This window comes from Podarcis pityusensis (genome assembly GCF_964106645.2).
Source record: "Podarcis pityusensis genome assembly, chromosome: 17".
Taxonomy (NCBI): Eukaryota; Metazoa; Chordata; class Lepidosauria; order Squamata; family Lacertidae; genus Podarcis; species Podarcis pityusensis.
In genome coordinates this window covers 8011993-8031277 of record NC_138042.1, presented here as the reverse complement: position 1 = coordinate 8031277, position 19285 = coordinate 8011993, and the positions used below count along the sequence as shown (strand labels likewise).

Below are 19285 nucleotides of genomic sequence, written 5' to 3'. Positions count from 1 at the left end.
ATTCACCTCCTTCCCAGCCCCTTTTCTCCCTGCCAAGGCTCCAATAGGGATTTTATGTAGGTTTGTTATCAGCTGGCTGAGGTCATTCACCCTCAAAGGAACAGAGAGATGTCGGGAAGAGAAGCTGGGTCAAAGTTCGGCATCCCTTACAAAAAACAATGTGCACATTGTAACATAGAATCTTGTCACTAGTCACCGTTGATCTAAAACCCAAAGACCTAGGTGTCTAGCTTTCACACCTTAACCAAAGACTATTTAATTTTATTTTTTTGTTACAAGTATAGTGGTACCTTGGTTCTCAAACTTAATCTGTTCTGGAAGTCTGTTCCAAAACCAAGGTGCACTTTCCCATAAAAAGTAATGCAAAATGAATTAATCTGTTGGGGCCGTTCCAGACTTTTAAAAACAACCCCTAAAACAGCAATTTAACATGAATTTCACTATCTAACGAGACCATTGATCCATAAAATGAAAGCATTAAACAACGTACTGCAGTCACACAATCAATCAGTCAATCAGGAGCTGAACTGGGTTCCACACAGTCACACACACACAAAAAGAACCACAAAAACACAAAATAAATAGCAAAAACAGACAGACCTCAGCGTAACACTCTAAACGGAAGTGTGGCTCTCAAAACGAAGCACATTTGGCATCTGAAAAAAGTTCGCAAACCGGAACACTTACTTCTGGGTTTGCAGTGTTTGGGTTCCAAGTTGTTTGAGTACCAAGGTGTTTGAGAACCAAGGTACCACTGTATATCCCGCCTTTCTGCCAAGGAGCTCAAGGTGGTCTTCCTTGCAAGAGGGAGAGCACCTGGCCCAAACTCATGCAGTGAGCATCATGGCTGAGTACAGATTTGGGAGGGGGGAGGGGCTCTCCTTCCCTTGTCCAACACTTTAACCACTTCATTGAACCTGGGTCACCACACAGTTAATATCCGGGATATCTTGGTCTTGTTGAAATGAATGGGTTAGATTGCATTTACCTCAGTGCGACTTACCCAAGCTGTTGCCCAACAGTGTGGTGTAGTGGTTAAGAGTGGTGGACTCGTAATCTGGGGAACCGGGTTCGCATCTCTGCTCCTCCACATGCAGCTGCTGGGTGACCTTGCGCTAGTCACACTTCTTTGAAGTCTCTCAGCCCCACTCACCTCACAGAGTGTTTGTTGTGGGGGAGGAGGAAGGGAAAGGAGATTGTTAGCCACTTTGAGACGCCTTCGGATAGTGATAAAGCGGGATATCAAATCCAAACTCTTCTTCTTCTTCTTCTTCTCATTTGAACCCTACTGCTAGGAAGTAGGAATCGAACAGAGGGAAGCTTCTTTGCATAGGTGGTATGAGAAGTGTCTGAAGGAACAGTGTTGTAAATAGGTTACAGGAACTGCATTGTCATGATCTGTGAGCAGAAATCCTCTGCCTTAATAATCTAGCAGACTGCATTCTCTGTTCTTTCTAACAAAGCAACCATTTTCTCTTCCAGGAAGTCATTCTACTCCGGCCATGCCTCCTTTGCCATGTATACCATGATGTACCTGGTGGTAAGTCCCTATGCGCAGTTTTAGGTGTGGAAGGTCTTCGGGTGGTTGTGTTGTGGGCCACCTTGTGAGCCACAGGGTAAAAGGGGGTCTGATTCACCGTGCAAGCAGCTGTGTCACTGTCCACAGGAAACACAGCTGTTCAGAGCAGCAGCTTCGTGCCATCGGTCTGAGCTGCTTCCTGCATAATTCCAGGAAATATTGACATGGGTATGGTGAAAATAGGCGATGCATATGAGGAGCTGCTTCATGTGGATAGTTTGTCGTGCAGAGCAGCCTCCGCCAAGTTTGTTTCGGATGCTCACAGGTGAGCGAATGAGACCTGAGAGCTCTACCTAGCAGCCCATGCTGGGTACAGTGGTACCTTGGTTTGCAAACTTAATCTGTTCTGGGAGTCTGTTCAACTCCCAAAACCGTTCAAAAACCAGGGCGCAGCTTCAGATTGGCTGCAAGAGCTTCCTGAAAAACGTTCGCACACCAAAACACTTACTTCTGGGTTTGCGGTGTTCAGGAGCCGATTTGTTCGACAACTAAGCCGTTCGAGAACCAAGGTACCACTGTACCAGAAAATTCCACAGACTGGTGGGGAAATAATTTGGAAATATAGACTCTTGGAGAAGTCTTCGTTCTCCAAAGCATCTTCTTGAAGGCCCTTTTCTGCATTCCCTTAACTGTGAATTTACATGTTATTTGTATTTGTTTATTAAAATCGTTTATATACCGCCTTTAAGTAAGAAGCTACCAATGTGGTCACATCAGTATAAAAAGAAATAAATTTAACTTTGCTCCTGGACTTTGGTTGCCTAGAAATCTTGCAGGGGCTTTCCACTCCTTCCCAGAGGAGGAGCAGAAGGAGGGTGCTCTTCAAGTATACCCAATGATCCTTGGTTTATGGGGCACCTCCCAACCCCAAACTTCAATTGGTTTAAGAGTTATTCCCTCCACCCAGACAACATCAGGAATTATAGTTTGGAGGGGGATCTCGAACACAAAACTTTCCATCCTCACCAAGCTACAACTCCTAAGGTGCTGCAGGGAGACCATTCCAGCAAAAACTGATATAAAACTCTGATTAAGTTTGCAGGGTAAATATAGTTGGGATGAGAAAAATCCATGGAAGGAAGAGTCTGACTCCAAGCCAGGAAAGGCTTCCAAGAATCTCTGGAGCTTTTCCACTGAGGAAGGAAAAGGTGTCTGGCTGGGGCAGCTAATTTCCACAGCTGACCAAACAATCTAAAATTGAATGTTAAAGAAGTAGAAGCATTAAGACAGAAATGGGGAAAACAGTGGGCCTCCTAACGGATTTGGGTTCCCACCATCCCCTGCCAGCCTGACCAGTGCTTTAGGGATGATGGGAGTTGTTTTCCCACAACAGCTGGAGGGTCACAGGTCCCCCCCCCCCCCAGTTGAACAGGAGAAGTGTTGGTTTTATCAGCCATGTTTTCTTACATTACAGCTGTGTTTTGTTCCTAAATATTTTTTTTGGGGGGGGGGGGTTCTGCTGCTACTGAAATTATAATGAAACGGTCTTCATATTGATTAGATGAAATGAGAGGGCTTGTAAGCAGATAAAGAGGTTGGAAGTGAAAATAGCAACATTTTATACTAACACGTTCCACTTGCTGACCAGCGACTGCCCCCCCCCCCCCATCCGGTACCTGGCTGGTCCTGGTGAGTCACTGCCCCTTTTGAGGGTATTTTGGAGATACCTCTTCAATTACGTATTAGTGGCTAATGTTAGGTTTGTTCAGGTTTTAGACCTGTCCCTTGGGTTTCTAAAACCTGCTTTTACCTGCCCAAACCTTCAGATCTTGCTCTGGGTGAGTCCATCAAGGGAAGTGAGGTGGGTTTTTTGTAGTGGCACCATAGAGAAGGGAAAACCAAGAGACTTTCAAGGCGCCTTTTCTATGGTCCTTTTATCACCTTTTTATCCACTTGTGAAATAGTATTTATTTATACCTACATACCCTTCCCATCTGGCTGGGTTTCCTCAGCCACTCTGGGGAGCCCCAGCCGCTAGCTGAAAAGGATGCAGGGCAAAGCGCCACGTCTGAGCGTGCACGTGGAGCAGTTTGTACTTCTGCGCATGCACGAAACACGATTTAGCGCTTCTGCGCATGCGCGAGCAGCAAACCAGGAAGTAACCCGTTCCGGAACTTCCAGGTTTGCTGCGGACGTTCACCGGAATGGACACTAGACGAGGTGGACGTTCACAGAGGTATTACTGTAATAATTAAAAAGCAATAAAACATCAAAAATTTAAAACTTCCCTAAACAGGGTTGCCTTCAGATGCCTTTTAAAAGTCAGATAGTTGTTTGTTTCCTTGACATCTGAAGGGAGAGTATTCCACAGGGCAGGCACCACTACTGAGAAGACCCTCTGCCTGGTTCCCTGTAACTTCTCGCAGGGAGGGAACCGCCAGAAGGCCCTCGGAGCTGGACCTCAGTGTCTGGGCTGAGTGATGGGGGTGGAGACGCTCCTTCAGGTATACTAGGCCAAGGCCTTTTAGGGCTTTAAAGTTCAGCACCAACACTTTGAATTGTGCTCAGAAATGTACTGGGAGCCATGGAAAGGGTATGTGCAGTCTTTGGTTGTTCTTTGCATATAAATAAACTAATTGATACCGAAGTCGTTTCTAGTGCTTGAATAAGTAAATCCACGCACATGTTAACACCAAAGCACTGTGCTATGCCATTTCATGTGCCTGGTTCATTCTGGGCTGTTGAAAACCTAATTGTCCTAAATTGATGTTAGTCTGGTTTTTCCTTAATCAAAAAACCAAGCACCCTCTTTGCTTTTGAATTGGTGCAGGGCTGTCTACCAGAGAGTAAATTAGTGCAGCAATGGAAGAGAACCTCCAGGGATGTCTATGGTTTCGTTTGCACCTGGCAGGGGGAGGGCTCATGCAGTGGTGTTTGAGAGTAGACCTTGTATAAATTATCTTATACATACACACCTGGATCCCTCTTTTCTTCTGTGAAATGTTGGAGGATATGTGCATTTATACTAGGCTCTGGGAAGAAAGTGGAATGTGCATGATTCAGATGGAAGTGGATGGGCACCAGGAATTTTGGCTCCAGGTGAAGTTACTGGAGTCAGCAGACATACCTTTCTCTACGGCAATTTCCTGTTATGAAATGCGGAAGACGTAGATTAATATCTCCTCCTTGAGGGCTTGGGCTTAAAGGCTTAGCAGATGTGGATTTGCAGGCTCCTGTGAGCTTTTCAGTTGCAAAGCAAAGAAGGGCACAGTGCAGCCTCAGTGACTTGTGAGAAACTGCCACTAGGGCTTCAGAAAGACCATGCGAGACCAAAATGGGACTCCAGAGTCTTTGGGGCTTTGGTTTGTGCCTCCTATTCCCAGTTTGGCTATTTTTATTTTGTTTGTTTATTATTATTATTTTTGTTGTTGTTGTGGCTTCTGAGAATCTGTCATGCTTTACTCTCCTATATTTAGAAGAGAGATTTGCCTGTCAACCTAACAGGGACACTTCCCCTGTGGGAGATTAGTCTGGAAACAGGGAGTGGCTGAGAGGAGGAAGCGAGATGGAGATGGAGACACAGGACCTGTCTGGCTGTCTGGTTTCCCTGAAACAGATGTGGGCAGCCTGCGGCTCCTGGGCCACGCATGGTCTTTAGCCTAATTTAATCCAGCCTGCGGCCTGTTTTCATGTAGGTGTTGTTAGAGGGAAGGGGAGTGAGGAAGAAGTGGTCCTGCACAACTTTGATTCTGACCATTCTCCTCACCAGCATGCAGCTAGGACAAGATTACCTCCAAGGGAATGGGGTCCTCAACAGAAAAAACAAAATTGCTTCCCTATGACAGGGTGCAAAAACTTACCGTACTTTTCGGTGTATAAAAGGTAAAGGGACCTCTGACCATTAGGTCCAGTCGCGGGCAACTCTGGGGTTGCGGCGCTCATCTTGCTTTATTGGCTGAGGGAGCTGGCGTACAGCTTCTGGGTCATGTGGCCAGCATTACTAAGCCGCTTCTGGCGAACCAGAGCAGCAGCGCACGGAAACGCCGTTTACCTTCCTGCCGGAGTGGTACCTATTTATCTACTTGCACTTTGACGTGCTTTCGAACTGCTAGGTTGGCAGGAGCAGGGACCGAGCAACAGGAGCTCACCCCGTCGCGGGGATTCGAACTGCCGACCTTCTGATCAGCAAGTCCTAGGCTCTGTGGTTTAACCCACAGTGCCACCCGCGTCCCCTTTCGGTGTATAAGACTGGATTTTTTCCCTTAAAAATCATGCTAAAAAGTAGGAGTTGTCTTATACATAGGTAGTGCATAGGGTGGACGTTAGATTGGTTGCTGCCGTGTCTGTGAGCGGCTATTGTATGTCTTATTGGTTGCTGCATCAATGGGTGGTGTTGATTGGCCGATGCTGCGGTAATTGGGTGGGCGATTGGCAGCTTCTGCCAGTGCGTGGACAGATGGGAGGCAGATTTAGCAATGCGTGCAGGTGAGCAATTTTCGGCATTCCTCCCTTAAAAAAGCTCAACAACTTTTTGCCATCTCCCATTTTCTGAAATTTCAGTGCCAAAAAATAGGGGCGTCTTATAGACGGAAAAGTACGGTATTCTATTTCTATACAGTGGTACCTGTATACATACGCTTCAGGTTACATACGCTTCTAGTTACCCTTCCAACCCAGAAATAGTGCTTCAGGGCACTTTGCTTCAGGATAAGAACAGAAATCGGGCTCTGGCGGCGCAGCGGGAGGCCCCATTAGCTAAAGCGGTGCTTCAGGTTAAGAACAGTTTCAGGTTAAGAACGGACCTGCGGAACGAATTAAGTACTTAACCCGAGGTACCATTGTACTGCCCTTCATCTGACAATCACAGGGTGGTTTACAATATAAAAACCCCAAAATATATATAATAACAAAAGAAAAACCAATCTTCTTGGACTATAACTCACACCAGCCCCAGCCTTAATAGCTAGTTATCAGAGATTATGGGAACTGTAGTTCAGCAAAATCTGGAGAGCTATAGGTATCCTCCCTTGCCCAATGAAATATCTTCAGCCACCCACGTTTGTGAAAACCGAGGTTCAGTGGGCGGCTGGCAAAATCCATTTAAAAAATGGAAAAACACGCAGTGGAAGCCATTTGACTTCCGAGGTGCGTTCAAAAACAGAAGCAATTACTTCCAGGTTTTCAGTGTTCATATTCTGAATCGTTCAGCTTCCGAGACACTCAAAAATCGAGGTTCCACTGTATACCGGAATATATGCACATCTATACATGTGCGCACACAAAGTCGAGTAGGAGATCAGTTTTGCAAGGTGAGAGTCAAAGGAACACACCAAGAAAACAGATTCACCGTACAGTGGTGCCTTGCAAGACGAAATTAATTCGTTCCGCGAGTTTTGTCGTCTTGCGATTTTTTTCGTCTTGCGAAGCACGGTGTCGGGAAAGTTTTGGAAAAGCTTCAAAAATCACCAAAGTCTTTAAAAACCTCAAAAAAGGCTACCACACCGCGTTCTATGAGTTGCTCCTCGAAGTCAAGTCGCAACTGTATTAACGGTGTTAAGAAAAAGGAAACAAACTTGCAAGACGTTTCCGTCTTGCGAAGCAAGCCCATAGGGAAAATCGTCTTGCGAAGCAGCTCAAAAAACCCTTTCGTCTAGCGAGTTTTTTGTCTTGCGAGGCATTCGTCTTGCGAGGTACCACTGTACATCTGAAACAATGAAGCAGGCAGTTGTCTCTCTTGCCCTTCCTTCTGACAGCTCAGGACAGCAAATGCATGGGCTGTCTCCTTTTATCTGTGCTGCGGCCCTGGGAGCTAGGTTTGGCAGAGAGGTACTGACCAGCCCAAGGTCATCCAATGAGATTCATGGCTGAGTGGGGATCTGAACGGGGGCCTCCCCAGTGCAAATCTTCACTCTCCCTACGTTGCAGCGCTCGCTCCCTGCCTTTTGCTCTCTTTACCTAGGGAAGCTTAAGCCACCATAAGCTTGTTATCCTTTGAGGGGCCACCAAATTCTTTGCTGGCTTTGCTGCAGCAGATTAGTGGGGCTGCTGCTCTGTAATTTACCCGTACATTGTAGGTTGAATATCTCCACCTTCCCTTACTAAACGCCCTAATGTCCCACTCCCCTTCTGTATTCAGGAGCCTGATCCTTCCCTTTGCATGCTTCTGTTGTTTTCCTTTTAAAAAAATGCTTTTCAGGCTTATACATTTCACTTAATTCACAATCATTTTAACATTTCAGAACTTGACTTCCTTCCCCCTCTTTCTGCGGTTCCTTAAATTTCTTTTTAATATCTTCTGCATATCCTAATTAACTTAATTTGCTCATTTATTAATCTATTTTAAATATATACTCTTATAAAAATGTAGGTTGTTACAATAATTCTGCCAATGTTCTTTTCTGTTTCTAATTTATCTGTAAATATTCAATAAACCACTTCCATTCTTTTATAAAAAGTTTGTTATCTTGATTTCTTATTCTTCCGGTAAGTTCCACCGTTTCTGCGTATTCCATAAGTTTTTGTATCCATTCTTCCTTTGCTGTGACTTCTGCTTCTTTCCATTTTGGGGCGAGTAGCATTCTTGCCACTGTAGTGGCATACATGAATAAGTTTCTATACAGTTTAGGTAGTTCTGTCCCTATAATTCCCAAAAGAAAAGCTTCTGGGGTTTTTTACAAATGTTATTTTGAACATCCTTTTCAATTCATTATATATCATTTCCCAGTAAGCTTTAACCTTACTACAAGACCACCACATATGATAAAAAGAACCTTCTTTCTCTTTACATTTCCAACACTTATTTGATTTAGATTTATACATTTTTGCCAATTTACTTGGTGTTAGATAGGGCCTGTTGTTTCCAATGGACTGGGGTCCTTGTAGGTCTCTGGCTGATGTCTCAAGGTTCAAGATGTGTCTAAACCATGGGTAGGCAAACTAAGGCTCGGGGGCTGGATCCGGCCCAATCACCTTCTCAATCTGGCCCATGAACGGTCCAGGAATCAGCGTGTTTTTACATGAGTAGATCGTGTGTTTTTATTTAAAATGCATCTCTGGGTTATTTGTGGGGCATAGGAATCCGTTCATGTGTTTTTTCCTCAAAATATAGTCTGCCCCCCCACAAGTTCTGAGGGACAGTGGACCAACCCCCTGCTGAAAAAGTTTGCTGACCCCTGATCTAAACAGATTGGCAAAACTTCCCTCAGAAGTTCTCTGTGCTAACAGCTTTTTTCTGCCTCTTCTTCCCCCAGTTTTACTTGCAGGCCCGCTTCACGTGGCGAGGAGCTCGACTGCTACGTCCATTGGTCCAGTTTGTGCTGCTGATGCTAGCATTGTACACAGGACTGACCCGCATCTCTGACTACCGGCACCATCCGTCTGATGTGGTTGTGGGGCTGCTGCAGGGGGCACTTGTGGCTTGCTGGGTGGTGAGTTCTGATTCTGCCCTTAGCTGACCCTTTCTCTTGTCTTTTGGGGGGAGGAGAGTGTCGCTCCCTGTTGAGGTTTGAGAGAGAGAGAGAGAGAGAGAGAGAGAGAGAGAGAGAGAGAGATCTGGAGATGCGGAATCCCCACCTTCTGACTGCTCTGCAAATCTTACTTAGCAGCTCCTCCTCATCAGAGGGGAGAAAACCATTTTAAGCAAGTGAGTTGAGATTCTTTGGGAGTGAAATTCTGCAACCAAAGTTCAGTTCTGTGTGACTTTTCGGCACTCGTACGAAGGCAAAGCATTCCTAACCAAGCCTGCTTCTAGTTCTCGCTGTGGGGATTGGTGTTTCTGGCAAACTGTATTTGTTTATGCATTAAGAACACTTACGTTGCATTTCTGTTAGGAAACGTTAAGAAAAAGTCGCCTGTTTACAGGAGTGGGAAGGGCAACCACATACCTCCAGGAAGCCCCCAATAAGAGCCTGAAGGCAACAAGGCCTCTCCACGATTTGTCTACCAGAAACACATATTCAGGGATAGACTGCCTCTGAACATGGAGGGTTGATTCAGCTATGATGGCAAATAGCCAGTAACAGACATGCCCAAGAGGGATTTGTTTATTCCCTTTTTAAAGCTGGACAAGCCAGGAGCCATGCCCACATCTTGTGGCAGCAAATTGAGTCAGATATGGCTTGTGCCAAAATGTTTATGCAGAACCCAGGAATGAAGATTCCTTGCTTGTAACCTGCTAGCTTCTTTGAGTGACCCTGAATGAGTTCTAGTATTGAGAAGAGAGAAGCTCTAATCCATCATTTCATAAATTTCAATATGCTGTCACCTTCTGTCTTCTTTTTTCTAAACTAAAGTGCCCCAAACACATTAGCTTTTTCTTGTAGGGGAAAATGCCCTTAATCTCTGATTGTTCTGGCTTTCCTTTGCTTCCCCCTTTTTCTATAAAGTTGCAAGAAGCTCTGTGGTTGCAATGCTTGGCAGGTTGTGTTGCGTGTTATACTAAGTGATGCAGAAAAATCCACTCAGATGAAGGGAGCAGGGGTTTGGTGTGAGCCGCCAGGAAATAACTAAGGATGGGCACACCCTTGCTAGCATTGTGTGCAGGCGGCCGGGAGGAAATCCTTCAATTTCCTACCCTGGCTATTGGGATCCCAGCTCCACCCATCAGCCTCCATTCAAGGAAGTATGTTGAACCCCGGAGCTGAGATTCCTAGGAGCAGGGAATAGAATCAAGGAATCTTAGCTCAGTAATCTTATCCCTCGCTGTGAAGGAGGAATGGGTTCTTAATGTTGATAGTGAGCAGCGAAGAATTATGCACACAGAACACGTACGTGGCTCACTAGTGTAATGGGATTGATGACATGAACCTTTGAAATGTTTTTTGTGCCTAAACTGATGTCAAGGGAGGGTAGGGGCAATGTTTAATTTCTAAAAGGAAAAGTAGAGAGCCATGGAAGGATGCCCTGTTCCTTAACGCCGTGTGTGTTGTGGACAGGCCTGTAAAACAGTTCATTATTATGACCGCTGCATTGAAAACTCTTAGCCAGGCCTTCCATGGGCTCGGCAGTGAGGATATCCTTTGAAAAATGACCAGGTTCTGTAGTGAAGTAGTCTGCGACCAGTGCCGGATTTACGTATAAGCTAAACAAGCTATAGCTTAGGGCCCCACTCTCTTGGGGGACCCCAAAATATTTAAAGGGGGAAAAACCTGGATGTTCATTTCCAAAATATAAGATAAAAAACAAATAAAATAAAACCTACATACAGCAACAAGTGTTTTGTGTTGTGTTGGCTCCTACAATGTAAGTAATGAGCCCTGCCTGCTACCCTTCTCCCTAAAATATCACTCATTTCTGTAATAATAATAATAATAATAATAATAATAATTTGTACCCTGCCCATCTGGCTGGGTTTCTCCAGCCACTCTGGGCGGCTTCCAACAAAGATTAAAAATACATTAAAATGTCACACATTAAAAACTTCCCAGAACAGGGCTGCCTTCAGATGTCTTCTAAATTTAGGGTGCCTCCATTCTGCATGGACTGGTTGCATGGCAACATGTGCAAATGGCTTTAGATACCTATTAGGTCCATAAATTACCATATAGCATATATTCAACACAAAAAACAGCAAAAATTTGTTGTTGACAAAGGACAGCTGGACATATACAGGGCCCCATTACCTTCAGTAGCTTAGGGCCTCATCAAACCTCAATCCAGCCCTGGCCACAACTTCCAACAGCCCCAGCCGGCACGGCCTTTGGTCAAGCGGGATGGAAGTCAAAATTATCTCCAGCTCACCAGGTTGGGAGAGGCTGCCTTCATGAGATTCTATGTTCAGTCAGGACTGGCAAAGTTGTGTGCTGTGCCTGCTCCTTCTGCAGCTACCTACCTCTTGAGAGGGTATTGGGTGGTCAAGAAGAAGGGTCGATGGAAGAAGATTGGAAAAAATTTAAAATATATCTTCAGAAATATTGTAATATAAAAGAATGTTAGAAAAGGTTGGAGAAGAATATTAGACCGTATTGGCAGACAGAGTATAATGGAATAAGTAAATATGAAGTGTAAAATAAAGATAGAGGAGAATTAAATATTTTCGAATGTTAAAATAAGTAAATGAAAAGAAAGTTAGAAGGATTTGCTGGAGATACAATTCAAATTGGAGTACAGAGCAGAGAGGTGAGAGGAAGTCACGGAAATAAGTAAATGGGAAAACGGCTTTAAAGGCTTAATTTGATTTTTTGTTATTTTTCTATTGTGATTTTTTTTTTGTATTTTTCCTTGTATTGTTCTTTTTCTGTGTAAGATGTATGTGATTTGTTCTTCCTTTTCTACCTTTTTCTTTTTTTGTAATCTCAAAATTGGAATAAATATTCTTAAAAAAAAAAAAAAAAGAGAGAGGGTATTGGGTGGGCCTTGCTATCTCTGACGCCCTCTTTCTCTTCTCTCCGTTTTCAGGCCTTCCATGTATCCAGCATGTTTCACTGCAAGCACCAGCCTCGCCACCTGCCGCCAGTCGCCTTGGACACTCCCAGTTCAGACTGCCACACCGATTGCTAGGGCATGTTTGCTGGGGGTCAGAGACGCACTGTTGTTTGGCTGACTACAGGAGCCTTGAACTGTTGCGCCAGTTGCTTGGCACTCGCTGCCCGCATCGGCGCCAGTCTGGGCAGCCACTGCCTTGCCACCTTGCTAGGGGCCACTAGGGAGCTTTTGCTCACTGCCATGCCAACATCCACTGCTGCACCAGCTGCTGGGAGCACCAAGAAGAGGGAAAGGCTGTTAGGGCACCTCTGTGCCAGAGATCCCTCTGTCTTCCCAATGATGGACAGGGCACTCTTGTTTTCCCTTTGGGTTTGTACACTTGAGACCACTCCTTTATGAACTTTCCCTCTATCAAAGGATCCATCACTGCTGCCACTTTGGGTTTCCTTTTAGATGATATTCTCAAGAGAAGGAAATCCCCCATCTTATTTTATTTTTTCAACACAGGAAGATCTGCCCTTCCTCCTCTCTAGTACTGGGATGATCTCACCCTTGAAACATTATGCACTCGGGCTGCGTTGCTAGGAGAAAGGCTAGTGGCTCCTTGAGAATCCAGTCTCTGCTGCGCTAGTGATGTCTCTCAGCTGCTTGAAAGGCCAAGCGATGTGTCTTGCAGAAGCATATTCATGAAGGAATGAACCACAGGCTTGGGGGGTGGAGTTGGGAGGACAGTGCCTGGAAAACCGTGGAGGACCTGCAAGTTCATACCAGGGCACCCTGACGCTGCCAGATACCTCCCACCCTCCACCCCACCCAACGCTTCCGCTCCCCATAATGTGAAACGTGTTGTGTTTTTTTGTAATAAATGGTACTGACAATCGTCTAGATTAATAACTGACTTACGGGAGGGGAGACTGCATGGACCTCAGAACATCCCTCATAGCCGAGCACGAGATTCCAAAAGCACTGGCGGCGCCGTTTGGATCCTGTGATTCCGCTGGCGCAGGATTTGGTACCTGATACAGAATGAGTTCCTGAGATATTTTACCTTTCACTCAAAACAAAAAGTGGTCGTTTAGTTCTTATGGTTGTGAAGTTTCAAACCCTTTCCCTTTCCTATCCAGTCACACCTTTCTTTGAAATCACACCAATAATGCAGTTGTTTTGAGGATAAATGCTATAGGCAGGATTACAGTATAAAGCTGGATTGGATCCTAAGGAGCGATGAGGAAATAAGTTTGTGTTTCTCAGCCAGCAAGGCATCCCCTCCTGAGGGGCTATGAGGGGGGGGGGTGAGTGTTTCCAAAAATATATATGTTACAATGTGAGTAAAAAACTAAAAGTTGTGAAATTTCAAATGAAAGAATTACAGGAGCCAGGTTTGAAGGGTTCTGTGGGGTTTTTATGTTGGCTGAAAGCAGGGGACATGGGTTAAAAGGGGTTGAGAAATAAGCAGGAAACAGAGCAGTATCTGTGCATGATCTTCCTTGCTGCTAAGGCAAGGAATGCAACCTTACACATAGAATCATATAATGGGGGATCACTGTAATGCTAAAAAAAAAAAAAGCTTGCAGCTACCTCTTATAAGCTGTGATGTTGAACCCAGTTTTAGAGGCTTGGTTCCACTGAAATCAGCAGCCTGAAACTTGTATAACCAGACACAGGATTGTAGCAATCTTTTAAGTGCTGGATGCAGTTCAAGCTCAACTGGTTTGCTTCTGTTCACATGCATTGTTGGAAAAAGTGGAATGGGTCACTGGGTTGCTGTTGCCTCTGATGTGTTCTGGGGGATCCCCAGGACTCTTCAGCAATTTGTCTGGGGTTCCTGAGTGAGAAGGAAAATGGCAGATCAGTTCCCCTCAAAGACCGTTTGTCCACCATTACCAATGTTTGCCTGCTTGTACTGAAGCGCCATTTGTGTGTGTCCACTGCTTCAGACTTTTGGACTTTGCTGGAGGCAAACTTCTCTCAAAGGCTGACTTGTCACTGGTCTAGTTCAGTGGTTCCTAATTAGCTAAATACTGTGGCCCGCCTGTTTTTCAAAAGCCAAGCCATGGACCCCCTACTTTTGATCATTTTGATAACACTCTGGGAGTTTTCCATCCAGCCAGAGCAGAGGAAAGATCTCTTGGGAGCCAAGTGAAGCGGCTGTTCTGGACGGCTGTGGAGGAGAGTGTGCTCTAAAGGGTTGAGGCCTCTCAAAGCCAAACGCAGCTCACGGGTTGATGGGAGTAGATGGGCCTCTTTTCTGCTGCTCATTTGGGACTGACAAATTCATCGTAGGTCATGGGTAGGGGATGTTCCTGGTCCAAGGGCCCCATTCCATCCTGAGGGTAAAATGCCAGTGGAGGGCAGGAGCCAGAGACAAAACTGGGTAGAGTAAGGGATGCAAGAAGGCTGATTTAATAGTAATAATAATAAATGTTATTTATACCCCACCCTCCCCAGCCAAGACAAGGCTCAGGGCGGCTAACACCAGGTATAAAAACAATTGATTAAAATACAACTTAAAAACAAGATTAAAATACAATATTAAAATGCAGCCTCATTTCAGTAGAAACTCAAATCAAAAACTTTTTGGGGATGAAAACGTCAAATCTTCACCAAGGCCAGCTATCCAGACTGGTCCTACGTGGGCCAGAAAAAAGCCAAGGGAGTCCCCAAATAGGAGGTCCATCACAGGAGGAAAGAGGAAAGATGAGGAGGGGATCAAGTTGATTCCAAGCCAAAGGCCAGGCAGAACAACTCTGTCTTACAGGCTCTGCGGAAAGAAATCAGTTCCTGCAGGGCCCTGGTCTCATGAGACAGAGCGTTCCACCAGGCCGGAGCCAGAGTTGAAAAGGCCCTGGCTCTGGTTGAGGCTAATCTGACTTCCTTAGGGCCCGGGACCTCTAGGGTGTTGCTATATATGGACCTTAAGGTCCTCCGCAGGGCATACTGGAAGAGGCGGTCCTGTAGGTACGAGAGACACAGACACACCTTTCTGTTCTCCGTCCAGGCATCCTCAGAGTTCAAAATGTTACACCTGTGTTCAGTTGGCTGGACTAGGAGGGGTCTTGAGACCTGCCATGTGGGTGCTCCTGGTCTTGGGTAGCATTAAGGACTGACTTTTGCTGAGTTTGAACTTTCAAGGGCAGCCAGCCTCAGAGGAGTAGCTGAAAGTAACTGTTTGGTAAGGATGAGTACAAGCTCAGAACCAAACCGAGGGCAGCCCATGTAGCTTTCTGGGGGAGAGGAGAGTGATATACAAAACTGCCATCATGGCAGGAGAGCCGGCTTTGAGACAGCAGCTTGCTCAGAGGCTTAGTAAAGTTGGCCGGTCTGAAAGAGCGACAGTGCTGCCATTTCTCAGCAGTCCTGTGCCAACTGCATATAATGTTCAGCCCTAAAGGTGAGGAGGGAAATAAAAAAAACCAGAGACACTGGGCAACTGTAACTACAGTGGTGCCCCGCAAGACGAATGCCTCACAAGACGGAAAACCCGCTAGATGAAAGGGTTTTCCGTTTTGGAGGTGCTTCGCAAAACGAATTTCCTATGTGCTTGCTTCGCAAGACGAAAATGTCTTGCGAGTTCCTGCGGGGGTTTTTTCCTCCCCCCCCTTTTTCCCAAGCCGCTAAACCGCTTATCAGCTGATCGGCTAAGCCGCTTATCAGCTGATCTTTAAGCCGCTTATCAGCTGATCGCTAAGCCACTTATCAGCTGATCCGCTAAGCCGCTAATACTGTAGCGCTAATCCGCTAAACCGCTAATGGGCTTGCTTCGCAAGACGAAAAAACCCGCAAGACGAAGAGACTCGCGGAACGGATTCTTTTCATCTTGCGCGGCACCACTGTATCAGGATTGTTCCACAAACAGAGGGGAAATGAGCTTGTTTTCTTTTTCTCAGAGCAGGAGCACTCTGGCTCCATGTAACAAGAACCCAACTTTGGCATTCCTACCGCTGAGCTTCACGTTCATTCTCGACTCATCCCTCATCCAAAAGGAGGAGGTGGGGAGGCTGTTTGTGAAGTAGCATTCAGAGAGATTCCCTCTGCAATCTGAAGTGCTGCCACTCTGGAGCAGGTTTATCACCTAGCGAAGGGATGGGGAACCTTTGGCCCGCCATCCAAATGTCGCTGAACTACAACCTCCATCAGCCCCAGCATGTGTGGCCAATGGCCAGGGATTATGGCAGCTGTAGTTCAGCATCTGGACAGCCAAAACTGCCCCCCCCCCGACTTAGCACACTTGGCCGTTAGGTCAGGCATTTTGCTACCTATTTAAACATATAACGCGGTTGTGGTAAATGACTGTATATGCGTCCACCAGAAGGAAGGAGTGTGTGTTCTGGCCCTCTGCAACTTGGCTGTTTATTAGCAGGGGTTCTCCTCACAGTGAGCCAGGGTGGTGTAGTGGTTAAGAGCGGTAGTCTCGTAATCTGGGGAACCGGGTTCGCGTCTCTGCTCCTCCACATGCAGCTGCTGGGTGACCTTGGGCCAGTCACACTTCTCTGAAGTCTCTCAGCCCCCCTCACCTCACAGAGTGTTTGTTGTGGGGGAGGAAGGGAAAGGAGATTGTTAGCCGCTTTGAGACTCCTTAGGGTAGTGATAAAGCGAGATATCAAATCCAAACTCCTCTTCTTCTTCTTCTTCTCCCCCCTTCTGTACCTCAGGCACTTTCCTGGCCAGTTACGGCTCCAGGAGGCTGCATTTCGAAGCAAGGCACAGCCACCTGTGCTTTCATCAGGAGACAATCTGATATCAACTTTCAGCAACATGAGAGAGGTTTCCCAGCCCTCCTTTCCCACTCGATTGGCTACACCATCCCCCAGCCTGTTCTTCATAACAGCCTCTCCCAGGAAAGCTGCTGAAACCATTCAAGGCCATTCTCAATGGCTCCTTTATGCAGTGTCCGGGGTGTGCTGGAGGCATGTGACTTCCAGGGCCAAGACTGGGGGTGGGAATAGTCCCACGCTGGCACCACCGAGTCCTTCCTGGCATCCTGCACAGCCTCTGTTCGAGGCAGGGACAAACAACACTTAACATTTTCTTGCTGGTCTTTTGCACAGGTCTCTTCACGTGCAAAAAAGGGACGCGGGTGGCACTGTGGGTTAAACCACAGAGCCTAGGACTTGCTGATCAGAAGGTCAGCGATTCGAATCCCCACGATGGGGTAAGCTCCCATTGCTCGGTCCCTGCTCCTGCCAACCTAGCAGTTCGAAAGCACACCAGTGCAAGTAGATAAATAGGTACCGCTCCAGCGGGAAGGTAAACAGCATTTCCGTGTGCTGCTCTGGTTTGCCAGAAGCGGCTTAGTCCTGCTGGCCACATGACCCGGAAGCTGTACGCTGGCTCCCTCGACCAATAAAGCGAGATGAGCGCTGCAACCCCAGAGTCGGTCACAACTGGACCTAATGATCAGGGGTCCCTTTACCCTTTTACTTCATGTGTGAAGTGCAAGGGGGGTGGCATGCTGAAGGGCAGCAGAATCTGGTGGCAGAGCAATAGAGGCTCTTTGAAAAGGGGCTTGCTGCTTGCAGTGTGATGGCACGTCTCACTTTCACCTCTAGTCAACAGTTTCTGCAGGGTGGGGTTTTTGTATGGTTTCAGAAACCTGCAAAACTTGCTTGACCAGTGGCAGGCGGGGGGGGGGGGAGATGTGTGTGCATCTATGTGTATAATATGGGGTGTAATGCTTATCTCAGACATTTTGAAACTCTGATTTAAATCAGTTGCCTTTCTTTAGCCAGAATAGGAAGCAGGCAACACCCACTAGTAAGTACTCCTGCACCAGCCCATCATCTTAAGGCGCAGGCCTCACCCCTTTTGATAAGGCTTGTGCCCTGTGTAAAAGGGGGGAGGGAATGGAATGTGGATTTTCCACCTCCGGCACCAAAATATCTTGGGTTGGCCTTGGCAATGTGACTTTTAATGGTTATCTGAGTCTCACAGCATTCCTGCCAGGTCAATGTAATTCCCTTTTTTACAGCGGGAGAACTGGAGCTGAAATAGACGCTACAGAGCTGGAGCTGGAGCTCTGGGAGACTGTCCAGTGAAGTGGGTTGACGGTAAATTCTGGACACGCAGCAGGAAGTACACAATTGCATAAAGCACTTAACGGACCCAAAGCAAAGTCCAACACCCGCTCGCATAGTTGGCCGGTGTCCAGCAGCACACAGAGCAGAAGCAGCTTGCCAGGGGATTCTACAAAGTCACAAACAGGACTTGCGTATAGAATTACAAGTCTGGAATTCACCTGAAATTCCTGCAGTCCCTAAGACTCGCTGTCGTAAATCACTGGATCTCTTTCTCTGCCTAAAACCAAAAGACATGCAACCCAGGTTAATGGTTTATTGGATATTTACAGATAAATTGCAAACAGATGAAAAACATTGGTAGGATTATTGTAGTAACCTGCAGTTTCATAAGAGTTTATATTTAATGCAGATAATCAAATGAGCAAATTAAATGAATTTGGATATGCAGAAGATGTTAAGAAATAAAGTTAAGGAACCACAGAAAGGGGGAAGGATGTCAAACTTTGAAATGTTAAAATGATTGTAAAATTAATGAAATGTATAAATTTGAAAAGTATAAATAAAAACTTTTTTTAAAAAATACATGCGACCCAGGCGTCTTGGCTGCAAGTTCCCCTTGAGGAACTTTCAGACAGGAGCTTATTGTGAGATTAGTGCTCCTTGTACATGCAATTTTTTTCACAGCATCTACACGACGTCATGACATCAAAATGCCACTCCATATTCCCTCGCCTCATTTAATCCAGATTTAATCCCCTGCAATACAGTGGTACCTTGGTTTGTATACGTCTTGGTTTGCATATGTTTTGGATTACAAACACATCAAACCCAGAAGTGCATGTCCCGGTTTGCAACGTTTTTTTGGATTACAACCCTTTTGGGGGGTGGGATTATGAACAAAAGGTTTTTGGAGGCGATTCGAATCCCCGTGATGGGGTGAGCTCCCGTTGCTCGGTCCCTGCTCCTGCCAACCTAGCAGTTCAAAAGCACATCAAAGTACAAGTAGATAAATAGGTACCGCTCCGGCGGGAAGGTAAACGGCGTTTCCGTGCGCTGCTCTGATTTGCCAGAAGCTGCTTAGTCATGCTGGCCACATGACCTGGAAGCTGTACGCCGGCTCCCTCGGCCAATAAAGCGAGATGAGCACCGCAGCCCCAGAGTCAGCCACGACTGGACCTAACAGTCAGGGGTCTCTTTACCTTTACTTAGAAGCATCTTTGGTCTAGCGCAGAGACTCCCTTAACACAAGTGGAAAAGAAATGTTTGCATGCTATTGCTGGGGAGGAGACACAACAGGAAATACACAAGCATTCAATGCTCCCAAAGC

At 46.1% G+C, this 19285-nt stretch overlaps 1 protein-coding gene and 1 long non-coding RNA gene across 2 annotated transcripts in view; one reads left to right on the top strand and one right to left on the bottom strand.

Annotated features, from left to right (window-relative positions):
* LOC308466940 (phospholipid phosphatase 3-like) overlaps positions 1–12821 on the top strand; it is a 40538-nt gene extending 27717 nt beyond the window's left edge. The window contains exons 4-6 of the mRNA XM_080988302.1: positions 1483–1540; positions 8770–8946; positions 11915–12821. Coding sequence (XP_080844428.1) covers positions 1483–1540; positions 8770–8946; positions 11915–12016 — 337 coding nt within the window. The 3' untranslated portion in view covers positions 12017–12821. The remainder of the gene's footprint in view (positions 1–1482; positions 1541–8769; positions 8947–11914) is intronic.
* Positions 12822–14852: 2031 nt separating this feature from the next.
* Positions 14853–15880, bottom strand: LOC308467020. Its single transcript, XR_013981088.1, has 2 exons — positions 15773–15880; positions 14853–15377 (listed from the first exon to the last, which is right to left on the bottom strand). It is a non-coding gene; the product is annotated as an uncharacterized lncRNA (long non-coding RNA).
* Between the last annotated feature and the right edge of the window lie 3405 nt (positions 15881–19285).